This window comes from Phyllostomus discolor, chromosome 1, assembly GCF_004126475.2.
Source record: "Phyllostomus discolor isolate MPI-MPIP mPhyDis1 chromosome 1, mPhyDis1.pri.v3, whole genome shotgun sequence".
In the NCBI taxonomy this organism is placed as follows: domain Eukaryota; kingdom Metazoa; phylum Chordata; class Mammalia; order Chiroptera; family Phyllostomidae; genus Phyllostomus; species Phyllostomus discolor.
Genome location: NC_040903.2, coordinates 74,528,178 through 74,542,214, shown reverse-complemented (window position 1 = coordinate 74,542,214; position 14,037 = coordinate 74,528,178). Strand labels below are relative to the sequence as shown.

The following is a 14,037-nucleotide window of genomic DNA, read 5'->3' as shown; positions in this document are numbered from 1 at the left end:
GCCGCTGGCCTAGGCCGCGCCCCCTCCACGCTCGCTTTCCGATTGGTCGCGGGGGAAGTCCGTCAGCCCAGGGCTGGCCCTTCCCGGGGCAGCTTTGGAGCCGAGCTGTCAGAGGAAGTCCGAGGCCTGCTCTGTCTAGCGCTGCCTTGTGGACGCCAGGACTGGGAGGCCCGACTGCCCCGGTCCGGGGGCGACGGCGGTGGCTGCAGCCCCCGTCCGGATCGCCATAGTGCGTGAGGCCACGGACGTGGCACGGAGCGCGGGCGGGACCCTGAGCTGTGAACACTTAATCTTTTGGGGTCCAGAGCCAGGGTCTGGTATCTCCGGGCGGGGGGCGGGTCTGCGGGGGTCGTGAGGACCCCGGGCCTGGGCTGTCGGGAGGCGGGTGAGCTGACGGCTTGTGGCGGGGCTTGCAGGGTGGAGGCCGAGGGGCGCACCTACACTACGTTCTAGCGCTCGGGAAGTGGGGAGGTCGTCGTTTCTCGGTGTTTCTAGGAGTCACGGGGAATGTGGCCTCGGCTGCAGGCAAGACAGCATTCCTTTCTACTCTGGTATTTTGACCTTGGGCAAGTCATTTTATTGCGTCCTTTTGCCTCTTTTACTTGTAGTCTCCCTCCCCCTTACCTGAATACTAAGAAAAATTGAGGTAATGTGGGAAGGCCTTGAGCTTGTAGAAGATACATTAAGATCTCAGCAAGCTGTATGGGGGGCTGGAAGGAATTTGAGTAGGTGTTGAGTTCTTTTTTGATCTAATTAGGTACTAGTTATTTAAACCTCTTGGTGTTTTCAGTTCCTTTAAAGGTAAAATGGGAGTTGCTACTATTTGCCAGACCTAGAAACAATTATGCTCTACATATTATATTGCACTCTCTGGTGTACAAAGCACTTTATGTAACGTGCAAACAGCCCTTTGAGGCATCATCATAGATGGGGCCTAAAAAGTTAGTGATTTTGCCATGAAAGTATAGATTATAACAAAGTCCGATGGAAGGAAGGATGGTAACAGCTAGTGAGTGCCTGCTAGTTCCTGGCCCTGCGCTAAAGTAAATTGAGGGGATAAAATGGAAAAAAAAAATGCCTCTGGTATGGGCTTATGAAAACCCATTTTAACGGTGAGCAGATTAAATTTGGTTAACTTACTGAACAATATCGACCATTCACTGGAGACAATACCAGGTCCTCTATCAACTTTGCCAAAGTGTTTGCCATTGTGTCTTGCCATTTAAAAAAAATAATAAGGCATGAGAGTGATTTGAAATACATGAAGTTTTAGAAAATGCCAAGCATTGTTCCTTCTGCTGCTGTTGGAGTCAATGTAAATGGAAGTTAAAGCATCTGGTAGCTTTACAGTTTCTGCTGCGAATGCTCTGCTCATCCTAATTACAAATCAGTCCACCTTCTCTTGCTTCATGCCTCCAGTTTCCCTGTTTTAAAAACAAAATTGAAAGACATTGGATGCACGATAGGATGATTTTAAATCCAGATGATTAGTTACTTAGCTGCTATCAAATGCAACTATTCCCTTGTCTTTTTAGAAACTTATTTTGATCTGTATCTCCCTTTAGATGACTAACTGATAATGTATGTAAATATGTCCACAGTCGCTGTGATTTTCTGGAGCAAAAGCTTGGTGTACAGGAAGCAAATGGATGGAGCTATTCTGGGCTCTTGCTGATTTTCCATTTGGGTTGCCCATTTCCTTTGTACAGGCTTTTGATATTTGTGGTCTTTTGTGGTCTGGCCTTTACTGTGTCAATTACTGTGTCATTATGCATGGAGTCATGTTGCCATTGTGGTTTGCCTCTTGTCTGTCTAAGTTCCTTTCTCCTGCATTGTATTTCATGGTCATGTAGCATTCAGCAGTAGTCATTGGTATCTTGATCATTTGACATGTTTTGTGATCTGTGAATGTGTGAGCACCAGACTGTTGGTGTTGGACTTAGAGCTCAGCCTCAAAACATAACTTTAGACTTGTTGTCATCATCTTTTCTCTGCTTGTCATATCCCTCTGTCCTTCCTGGGCTGACTTTGTTTGAAGACTGAATTTGGTTCTGCCTTTGCCCTTCTGGCTACGGAATCATCTTCTAGAAGCATCTCACCAAAACACCTCAAATCTTATGTCTCAACTGTCATTCACATGCCCTTTGAGGACCAGTCTCATCAAAGTACTTCCTGGAACTTTACTTAGCATTCCACAGATAACTTTTTTTTTTAAATCTCACCCAAAGATATGTTTCTTAATGATTTTAGAGAGATGAAGGGAGAGAGAGAGAACGATCGATTGGTTGCCTTCTGTACATGTCCCAGGTAGGGTTCAAACTGGAGACCTAGCCATGTGCTCAGACTGGGAATTGAACCCATGACCTTTTGGTGCATGGGACTACACTCCAACCAACTGAGCCACACAGCCAGGGCTCCACAGATAACTTTAAAACAAAGACAAACAATTATTTTCAAAACTGAAAACTTTTACCCTCCCCTCACTCCAGGAAAAAGTGATTAAAAGAAAAACAGTCTCTCCTTTACCTCTTAATGTGTTAATGACATTATCATTAAGTTCCAGCTGGAAATGTCAGTTATCTTTGTTCTTTCTTTTTTTATCTTTCTCTTCTAGTCTTGTTAGAAAAGACTCGTTGATCTTCACTTTTCCCTACTCCTTATTTCTGCTGCTGCTCTCAGGCCTTTACCAACTCTTGCTTTGGTTAGTAAACTCACGTTCTACCTTGTTTTCCTGACAATCTTCATGTTTACCCTATATCCAGTGTTACTGTTCCAATGTGTAAATTTGATTCTATAATATATCAACCCTGCTTAAAAACTAGATGGTTCTCTGAATTGCCTACCCAATAATGTCCAATTTCCTTAACATTATACAGGTGTGGGCAAAAGTAGGTTTACTGTGTGAGTACATGAAACACAGAATTTATGCTTGTATTATTTATTAATTATTATAGTATTTTCCATATGAACAACTGTAGACCTACTTTTGCCCACTCCTGTTAAGGACCTTTATAGTCTGTGCCTCCAACTTCCTTTTCCAGCTTTGTCTCCCATTCACAAACCCCTTGTTCTAATGAAACTCAACTTCCCATCACACACTTGCTGTGTTATGTCTCTGTGATTTTGAACATATTATTTCTTTTGCCATACTGAATCCTACTCATGTTTTGAGGCTGAGCTCTTCATAAAGGCTTTTTCAACTTTCCTAACTATTCACTTTTATTTACATATTATCATAGCACTTCATGTGTGCATTTGTGTGGAACTTATATTGCCTTATGTATAATAATTTGCATTTGTTTTGGTAGTTGCCTTGTGGGCAAGCTAAGTCTTACTGATTTTTCTACCTTCAGTGCCTAAAATGACATTTGACACCAAAGATACCAAGAGAAGAAGCATTTGTGGTGTTTATAATGAATTTTGGACATGGTGAATACTTAAAAGTGGTTGTAGAATGAATTGACCGTAGAAAGAGTCTTTCAAATATATAAAAAACATGCTTTAGCCTGTAAAAAAATGATTATTTTCTTGTGTTTCCTTATTTAAAAAAATCATCCTTGCCCTGGCTGATGTGGTTCAGTGGACTGAGTGCTGCCGGCCTGCAACCAAAGGATCTCCGGTTCGATTCCCAGTCAGCGCACATACCTGGGTTGCAGGCCAGGTCCCCAGTAGTGGGTGTGCAAGAGACAACCACACAGTGATGTTTTTGTCCCTCTCTTTCTCCCTTACTTCCCTCTCTCTAAAAATAAATAAATGAAATATTAAAAAATCATTCTTTTCCTGTGAGAAGCATTCACAGAGAAAAGCTCCTGCCATCCTAGTTTGCAGTGTTAAGTGAACGTGTCTCTAAGGGAAGAGCAGGCATCTGCAAGATGTGTAAGGACTTAAGGATGAGTGAGCCTGGAGCTTAGTTTTTGGTTTGGAGAGAAGTAGGCTGTAGTTCTGGGGAAGACCTGGCTTTGCATCAAGAGTGGGTACTTGGGAAGGAGCTAGCTTGGTAGTGTTTTCTCTCTGTGTTTGTCTCTTTTAGAACTAAAGGGGACAAAAATATTTTGAAGTTTTTCCATTTTGAGTCTACAGTATTTAGTAATGTTTTCCCTGTAGTTCCGTTATTCATATACTTGGTTGTTATTAATTCATTGGTTATGATATTGCACAATGATTTTTAAAAAGTGACAAATTAAACCTAAGGTTTTTAGAAACTACTTTAAATCTTTCTGGACATGGAAGGGAGGATGTTATAGCTGGAAGAACACTGGACTCAGGGAGTCAAAGGAGCTACGTTCTATCACCTACAAGTTGTGTTGTGACTTCAAGCAAGCCTTCTCCGAGACCCAGTTTAATCATGGCACAATTGTAGGATTGTGTGAAGATCGAATGAGAGTATGTGAAAGAACTTTAAAAGCTAAGAAGCATTTAGGAACTGAAAGATACTACAGGATTTTGAAGACAAGCTAAGCTTCTTTAGAGGAAAGTGCTATAGTTGGGCAGCTGTTCATGTATTTTACCATTATTTATGGAGGGATATGCAGTCGATGTTGGGGCGGTGTGAGTTTCTCATTCTTTCCTCCTACCAGACCATAGACCTTTCAGTACAGGGCTGGAAGGCATATCAGTACACACTTACACAAACAATTGTTAATAATACAATAATAAAATATGCGCTAGTAATAATTATTTGTATATGACACATGTTAACCACATAGTTACATAAATAATTATGACAAGTATCTCAGAGACATATGGGGTGGTTTTATTACAGCAGAGTGCTTCCTGGCTGGAAAGAATATTTTCTCCTCTATTAGAGTTGAGGAATCACACTGTTAACTGTGTTTAAATGGTGCTCTTATGTCTCACAGGTGGCATCTTGGCCTGTGAAGTACTTGAGTCCTGGTAATAATGAGCTACATTGCAGTGCTCTTCTGACATCTCCACAGGAAACGCAAGAGGGGAAGTATCTACTTGTTGATCTTTATGGAATCCCTCAGAGAAAAGTGAGAGACTTGTGGGGCACTAACAAGATGAGGTTAGGGACTCAGTAAGTTTTCTAGATTAGCAAAACTGCCCTCAGTGGTTTCTTGTTAAGGGGAAGGGAATCTCTCTAATCAGGTACCTTGTACTAGAATTGCCTTGATTAAAATAATAATAATAATAATCTTTTCCTCCAGGAATTGTAGGTATTTATTATCTTCATCTTGTCCATTTAGGGTTATAACCTATAAATTTTAGAGGACTTTTTGGTATAATTATGATTAGTAAAGTTAGGGGAAGAAAGGAAATTATTTGGTATCAATTTCAAATGATCCTTGAATGATTAAGGTAAGCCTGGCTACAGTAACAGATGGAAACATACAGGAACCTCACAATCAAGAGTTCAGTCCTCAATCCCATAACAGTCTAAGGTATGTCCAGATTGCCGGTGGGGGAGAGAGAGAAAGTGTGAATTCACCACTCTTTAGGTTATAATCTGAGGACCCAGGCTGCTGGAGGCTCTTTCTTTTTGAATGTGTCTTCTAAGGATGCCCTGGGGAATTTGCTTCCCCGTTCACTAGAAGGGGAGCAGAGAATGGAGGAACAAGCGTGACAGGTATCTATGGGCTAGGCCTGGAAGAGAGACACATCCCTTTATTCACTTTCCTTGGGCTGGAGTTCAGTTAAGACAACATCTTTGGCTAGCAGAAGTGTAGACTAGCTGTGTGCTAAGGAAGAAGAGGAATTATGGTCTTTAAAGACCATAGCCACAAAACCCAGAGCAGTCTATTTTACTTTCAGCAACTTGTTTTGTAAATTGTTTTACAATAAAAAGATTGAAAACTGGAGCCAGGCGGGTTAAAACAGAATTGAGGAGTCAGCCACATACTGCTCATTCAACAAATATTTGAGTATCTGTTATTTGCAAAGTATTCTGTGAAGTGCCGTGGGGAATAAAGTGATGAGACATGTTCCCTGTCTTTGAAGAGCTTGTAGTCTACTAGAGGTTTAGTGGTAATTATAGGCCAAGAGAGGCTGATCAGAGTCTAATCTCATCAGTGGGCCTGACTGGTGGAGGATGGGGTGGGGGCTGGAAGTAGGGTGAGGATGAGATGATAGTGAAGGAAGTAGGGTGAAGATGAGATGATTGTTCATCATAGTGAAGAAGAGATTGATGATGGGTAAGGGCCAAACTAGGTAATCACCAGTTTGAAGTCATACAGCAAAAACCTGGGACCAGCTGTCTGAGCTGGAGGCTTTAGAAAGGGGGCCATGGGAATGGGGGAATCAGAGGGATGTCACCCTGTAAGAAAGCCATTGCAGAAAAAGTGTGGGAAGGGGAAATTATGTTTGACAAAGTGGTTTTCATATGGTCTCCGTTTTTTAAATTTTTTTGTAATAACACCTGAGGTATATGACACATTTCTGTTAGTTACTGTGGTAGAGTCTCCCATAGGGGTTCAAATACTCACTTAGTTTTGGAAGAGACCCAATTGAGCATCTTTGGGGCCTTATAGATTTTGGAAGGTCCACAAGTGACTCTGACTCTCTCTCTACCTTTCTTACTGGTGCACATTTATCATGGAGCCGTCTTTGACTTTGCTCCTTTAAGAATCTTGAGCAGCTTCTAACAATAAGTGTCCTTTAAGAGAGGTGCAAAGTGCACTTGCTGTGAGAGGAGGGGAGGGAGAAATACCATGGGCTTTGGGGGACTTGGGAGGAAGAGGTAGCATTTGAGCATCTTTATTTTGATAAAGTTATATTTGTACTGCTGGTTTAAAAGCATATTAAGAATAGAAGGGTGGTTAGAATTTTACTATAGTTCTAAAAATAATGTTGCAAGAGCATTAATGCTATTAAACCTCATGCACCTTCTAGAAGACACTCAGAATGGTGTGGTTGATTTGTAATTCTGACATTTCAGCTGATTGGTTTTGTCACCTTCAATGTGGGTGTCACAAAGCATTTTCATCTATATTGTCTCATTTGAACCTCATATAATTATTCTGTGAATTCAGTGTGGCGGGTTATTATAATCCTCCTTTTTAATAATAGTGAATTCAAGGCTTTTAGTGATTAATATACCTACCAAGTGGAGGAGGTCTTCTGACTCCAAATCTGAATATGCTGTGGACCTTTTAGTGAAATGATTTGTTCTACACAGGGCTCCTGATTTCCAGTTCAGTGAATCATAGCACCACCTCTTGCAGAGATCTGAGAGGCAGATAAAATGCAGTCCGATTTTTCTGAATGCTATCTAGCTAAAGTCAGACAAGTAATTTTGGACATATAAATACAATGGAAGTGTTAGCTCCACATCCCAGGTAAGCAGTCATGGCTCAGGTGATGCCATTCCAAATGGACAATATAGGTAGCCATATTTAGTGCCCAGAAACCAGATTACCCCGTCTAGGTGCCCTTCCCCTGATTTGTTAACCTTATACCCTTCCATGGTGGCTTCTTGCCAGAACATATTGGAATATACAAGAACTCTGGAAGCAGAACTCTGTGTTCTTCCACTCACTCCCCTTATCCCTTTTCTTTGGCTCCTGTGCCTTTGTTAAATATTAAACATTTAATCTTTTCAACAAGCATTTAAGATTCAGACATATTTTACAAAATACATCCTTAAATAAAAGTCTACCTTTGTTCATATTACCTACTTTTCCAGAATAGTTTCTTTGGGCACTTTTTAAAAATTTTATTTATTTATTTATTTATTTATTTATTTATTTATAGAGAGATGGGAAAGGAAGGAGAAAGACAGGGAGAGAAACATTGATGTGAGAGAGAAACATCGATTGATTGCCTCTCGTGGGTGTGCTGGCCAGGGATGAGCAAGCCAGTTGGCAACCTAGGAACATGTCCTGACCAGGGATCTAACTGGAGACTTGTTGCTTTGAGAAATGATGCCCAACCACCTGAGCCCCACTGGTCAGGGCTCTTTGGGTATTTTTGATGTACTTGTGACTATCTGGTGTACTACATTTAAGGATTCCCCCATGTGTTTGCCCTTGCCAAGTTCTAAATGAATGCAGTTCTAGAGCAAATTTCTAGTGATCTAAGGCTTAGGTTCCTCTGCCACCCAACTTTACCATTCTGACTTTTCTGTTTTCTCGTCATCCTTCATTCTTTCAGTATTTATTGAACATGTACTCTGTGTCTGGCATCATGCTACATGCAGAGGGTACAACAGCGGAAAACATGGAATACTTCCTACCTTCTTGGAGCATGCTTTGACTCTTAGGCATGTTATTAAAACATCACTATCTTGTTAATGGTTATTTTCAGTGCTTCTGTGTTTTTACTGTGCCATCATTATTATAGTTAGTTGGCTGGGGAAAGATGAGATAAAGCCATTCTTACGGACTCTTTACAGAAAATGTTCCAAAGTACATTATGTATGTATGTGTGCCTGTTCCATACAAATCTGCTGACAGCTTCTGTCTTGTATCATTCCAAAAACTGAATTTAGAGGTATATTGTATATTTGGGTGGGTGACTGAAGACTTGAGACAGAATTCTAGGTAGGGTTGCTAGAATGTGTTGCTAAGAGAGAATATGAGATTTTCTCCTTTGAGATCCTCACAGGTAGATTTAATCATCTTCTACTTGGGAGCCTTGCTTCTATCCTATGTCCAATGCTGAGATCCTCTAGATGTTGAAAGGAGGACAGTGTGGTCTTCTCTAGTAATTTACAATGTTTTACTAGTCACTGCGTTCTGGTCCTGAGACTTGGAGAAGCTGGTATATACCGTGTAGGGGATGATTAATGAGTTTATTTTTGAAAAGCTATAACCCATTCTTAAATATTTATGGTTATTATGGGAACATAAACATGTGGCTAAAGTCAAGGAAAAGATGCTAGATCTTTATCTATTAGTGATAACTTCTTTTTGAGAGAGTATTTTATGATCTGGGCTTGCAGAAAGTACAATAAGTGAAAAAGATGTCTTTTTAGGATCTTATTTTAGAATTCTTAAATTTTGAGGAAGAAATGCTAACAAACTATGAAATGACTAAAAGTTGATGGGAATATAAGCAAAAAGAAAAGGGCTGTCTGGGGTGGTCCACAGTCACTGTATTCCTTGAAAATGAAGGACAATTCCCTGGCCTGCTTGTAGAATTGGTGGTAACTAACAAGTGTTCCATTTCTTCTGCCTTTTTGTACAAAACAGTGAGACGGTTTAAGCGGAAGCATCTTACAGCCATCGACTGCCAACATTTGGCTCGGAGTCACTTGGCTGTGACCCAGCCCTTCTGTCAACGATGGACAAACAGAGACCCAAACCATGGTCTCTATCCTAGACCCAGAACAAAAAGAGGGACTAGAGGTATGTCTTCCAAAAAAGTACCTCACATGTCAGAATCTGTAGTGTGTGTGGCCTTTGAATATCTCCCAAGTATTTGTAAGTACTACTGCTGTGATTCTGTCATCCTGTTGCAATAGTTAGACACTTTTTGAAAAAATTATTTGTGAGTTTTCCATGAAAATCCCATCCTATTATAGTTGTTGGTAAAGGCCTCAGAAAAATGTGAGTGAATGAACTTCTTAGCTTGCTTAATTATAACATGGTAGGAGAACACATACCAGTATCACCACCATTCCAATCTAGAACCATTATGATTTCTTGACTCTGCAGTAATTATCTTTGTCCAGTTGTCACTGGGTCCACTGTGTCATTATTTTTCTTCAAAATGTTCCCTCATTCAGTGATTTCCTGGTAGGCCATGCCCTTGGTCACCTCAGACCTGGACTGCTACAGTGACATTTCTCCTTGCCTTTAGATTTTGTTTCTTTCAAATCAGCTAGAACATACATCAAGTTAATATTTTGAGTACCATTTCCTGTCATGTCATTGCCTCTCTGAAGACCCACAATGAAAGGTCTTTCTGTTACTATTATGGACTCAAGCTCAAACTTGCCACCACCTGATATGTTTTACTGATTACATGCAAGTTCTATTTCTGACACTTTGGTTTTCTTATTACCTCTCTATGTGCTAGATGAACTCCTACTTTTGCTAGTATCTATTAGTATGATCCAGATTACCTTAGTTCCCCCTTGAGATATCTAATCTCAGAATCCAACTCAAATCTTAACCTAATTTTCTTGAAATATTGCAATTTGTGTTTATCACATTTTGGAACTGCCATAGCAAATTTTTGAGGCAGTTTTAAACTAAATGGTTATATTTTGTTTGCTTTGTGTGTATAAGTCAACTTCTCCTCTTTTGTGAGTTCTTTACCAACAAAGACTTTGTCAGTATGTGTATGTTTCAGTGAGGAGTCCTAGCACTGAGAATGCAGTAGGCTCTTAATAGATATTGCTCTGATTGAATTCCACAATTAGAAAAATGTCAAAAAAAATATAAAAGATTTTATTTGTTTATTTTGAGGGAGAGGGGAAGGGAGGGAGAAAAAGAGGGAGAGAAACATCAATGTGTGATCAGTTGCCTGTTGCCAGCCAGGGGACCTGGCCCACAACCCAGGCATGTTCCCTGACTGGGAATCAAACAGGTGGCCTTTTGGTTTGCAGTACAATGTCCAGCCCACTGAGCTACACCAGTTGGGGCAGAAAATGTCAAGATTTAACCCAGGCCTGTTGACTTCAGAACTCTGGGTTTTTATCAAATTGCCCCAGAAAATTGTAGGTTTTCTTTTTCCTAACCTAGGAAAAAAACATTAAATTCTATTAAAGGCCAGACTTAGTTTTGCTCTACTCTCTCATTTTCCAAAGTAAGAATTCTGGCTGTAGTCATTTCAGAAAGGAAACACATAGTTTGTTGTATGTGATAATGTGTTTAAACACTTCATTGGCATTTTACAATAATTTATAGGAGTTTAAAATGCAGTGGTAATCTGTAAAGTCACCATTTGATTTTCCTTGGTGCTTGAAAAGCCTGTGAGGTCAGGGACTATATATACCATTTTTCATCTGATTTTTGTCTTAGAATCATAGGTGCTTATGAATAAAATGTGTAGATTAGGTAGCACTCTAATAATATGAAGAGAATTATGACTCCCTCCTTTTTATTTCAAAATAATTGTGTCAGCTTCACAGGAAGATATGAAAATAAATGGGTTTTAACTCTGTCACAGGAGAGAGTGGGTTTTACTGAATCCTGATAACATAAAGTACTTTTCTTTCTACTTAAGCAAACTTAGATTTTTTATTACTATAGCAAGCCAAGAGGCATAAATTTTTATAGGTGGATGTATGAATGAATGTGAGCATTCATTTGGTTTTCGTCTGTCCACCCATGTATTCAGTTCACATGTATTACAAGGTATAATGTTGTCCTCACATCATCTGAAGACAGGTCTCTGTCTCACTCCATATGTGTGTTTGACTATATGATAAAGCCAAATATAACTTTTTATTAATTTTTTTTAATTTATTTTTTTAATTTTTATTTTAATTGTTGTTCAAGTACAGTTTTCTGTCTTTTACTCCCATCCCAGCCCACTCCCCAGTGCTCCCTACCTCCCTCCCATTTCCACTCCCCTCTAGCTTTTGTGCATGTGTCTTTTATATCTGTTTGTGTGAACCCTTCCCCTTTTCCCCTGAAATTCCCTCCCCTCTCCCCTCTGGTTACTGTCAGCCTGTTCTCTATTTCAGTGTCTTTGGTTATATTTTGATTGTTTGTTTTGTTGATTAGGTTCCTGTTAAAGGTGAGATCATATGGTATTTGTCTTTCACCACCTGGCTTATTTTGCTTAACATAATGTTTTCCAGTTCCATCCATGCTGTCGCAGAGGGTATTAGTCTTGTTATATAATCAATTAGCCAATAACTATGTACTTGTCTCTTAATTGAAAATTGTATCCTTTGGGCCAATAATGGTCAGCAGTCATTATTTATTTCTCATTATTCTGTTTGGGTTCTCTGTACAGGTCAAGGATCTCAAAGATACATCACTGAATTCCTCCTACCTGGCCAGAAGCGATGCACCAATGACATGGCTAAAAGCAACTCTGTGGACCAGGACCACTCTCAGGACTCAGAGGATGAAATGATCTTTGCTGCAGAAAGCAATTGTGCCCTGCCTCGGGAAGGTGATGGAGAAGCAAGGGTGGGCTCATCAGGCCCTGCTCTGCCTGCAAGGAAACGCTGTCGGTCCCTTGAGGATGAGAGGAATCAAGCTATAGGGACCAGTCAGTGGGGTGGGGTTTCTAAGAAAACCCTACGGCATCGATTTTCCCTGTCCCGCTCAAAGGCCAGGGAAGCCAGGCAAGAAGTAGAGGGCACTTTGTCATGGCTCTCTGCAGAGTCAGAAGAATCCAGCCAAGAAGTAGAGGACATGGGTCCTGATCCCATCCCTGACTCTTACTATGGGCTTCTTGGGACCTTGCCCCACCAAGAACCGCAGAACCACATCTGTAGCTTGCCCAGTGAAGTTCTAAGGCACATTTTTTCTTTCCTCCCCGTGGAAGATCTCTATTGGAATCTCTGCTTGGTGTGCCACCTCTGGAGGGAAATAATTAGTGATCCACTGGTATGTAAAGCACTCGGAGTTCTATGATGTTTTCTCTAAAAATACATAGATTAGCTTCCTTTAATGTATACTTCTGATCTTAGTGTTTAGTTTCCATTTGCTTCCAAATAAAATCCCAATTCCCTGGAAGCATGTAAGCCTTTCCATGTTTGTCCCACCTTATTATCTCAGCCTCTTTGCTCACTTTTTCTCAACACATCTCTGTGTTCTGTGCACAACAAATGATTTGTTGCATCCTAACCAAAGACTGCATATTGCTTTCCACATGTTGGTCTAACGCCCTGACCCATACGCCAATGTAAGGACTCCCTCATACCCGTTGGCATCGTACCTCTTCTTCAGGGCTTTCTTCTATGCCTTCCCATTTCACTCTCTCTTACTTGCACTACTGTAGCAATTTTTACCTGTTACAAACTTATCACATTCTGTATTTCACTTTAGAGAGCCTTCCTCCCCCCTTTAAATTATTAGTTCGTTGATAGAAGGCAGTTTGTCCTATAAATGTTTTCTGCGTTCTCCATTGTGCCTCATGACATTTTACTTATAGGTGAATTATAAATGAGTATTATGTCATAGAATTCTCTTAATCCTTTTTATTTCTCTGATAGAAGTTGTAATGTCCACTTTCTGATTTCAGTTACTGAAACTTCTTCTTTATCTACTGAAGGATTGTCAACTTTGTTGATCTTTTTTAAAAAAACCACTCTTACTTTTATTGATTTTTAATATTCTATCCCTATTTTAATTGTATTTGCTCTACTCTTTATTATTTCCTTTTGTCTGCTAGCTTTGGGTTTAGTTTGCTCCTCTTTTTCTGGAACTATTTTTCTAATTCCTTTGGGTATAAAGTTAGGTTGTTGATTTGTAATCTTCCTCTTTTTTTTGATTATCAATGTTAATTTATTTTTATTTTGTTTTTTAGTTAAAATTTATTGCAGTGACAATGATAATAAAATCATTACAGGTTTCAAGTGTACAATTCTGTGATACATCATCTGTACATTGCATTGTGTGCCCACCATCCAAAGTCAGATTTTCTTTTGTCAGCATGTATTTGAACTTTCTTCTTTTTACTGTAAGTTTTAACAGCTATAACTTCTTCCTTAACACTGCTTTCATTTCATCCCATAACTTTTGGTATGCTGTGTTTTGTTTTCATTTGTCTCAAGGTATTTTCTAATTTTTTGTGATTTCTTTTTTGACCCATTGATTGTTTTAAGAGTGTGTTGTTTCATTTTCATGTATTTGTGGGTTTTTAGGTTTTCTTTCTGCTATTGATTTCCAGTTTCATCCCACAGGGATTTAAAAAGATTCTTTCCATAATTTCAAGCCTTTAAAATTTGTTAAGACATGCTTTGTGGCCTAGCATATGATCTATTTTGTAAATTGTTCCATGTGCACTTGAGAAGACTGTGTATTCTGCTGTTGTTGGGTGGAGTGTTCAACATAAGTCTGTTTGGTCCAATTAGCTTACTGTTGTTCAGGTTCTTTGTTTCCTAATTGCTCTTCTGACTGATTGTTCTGTCCATTCTTGAAAGTGGAATGCTGAAGTCTCCATTGCTGTTAT

General features: G+C 39.8%; 1 protein-coding gene across 5 annotated transcripts in view; it reads left to right on the top strand.

Annotated features, from left to right (window-relative positions):
• Positions 1 to 69: 69 nt before the first annotated feature.
• FBH1 (F-box DNA helicase 1) overlaps positions 70 to 14,037 on the top strand; it is a 43,882-nt gene continuing 29,914 nt past the window's right edge. The window contains exons 1-5 of one of the 5 annotated variants that reach the window (XM_036024939.1): positions 91 to 229; positions 3,354 to 3,429; positions 4,860 to 4,950; positions 9,150 to 9,305; positions 11,869 to 12,470. In XM_036024939.1, the coding sequence (XP_035880832.1) occupies positions 3,427 to 3,429; positions 4,860 to 4,950; positions 9,150 to 9,305; positions 11,869 to 12,470 (852 nt within the window). In that variant the 5' untranslated portion in view covers positions 91 to 229; positions 3,354 to 3,426. Of the gene's footprint in view, positions 230 to 3,353; positions 3,430 to 4,859; positions 4,995 to 5,021; positions 5,039 to 9,149; positions 9,306 to 11,868; positions 12,471 to 14,037 lie in introns of those variants that run through there. The other 4 variants (XM_036024921.1, XM_036024930.1, XM_028505673.2 and 1 more) reach the window with 4 other exon arrangements.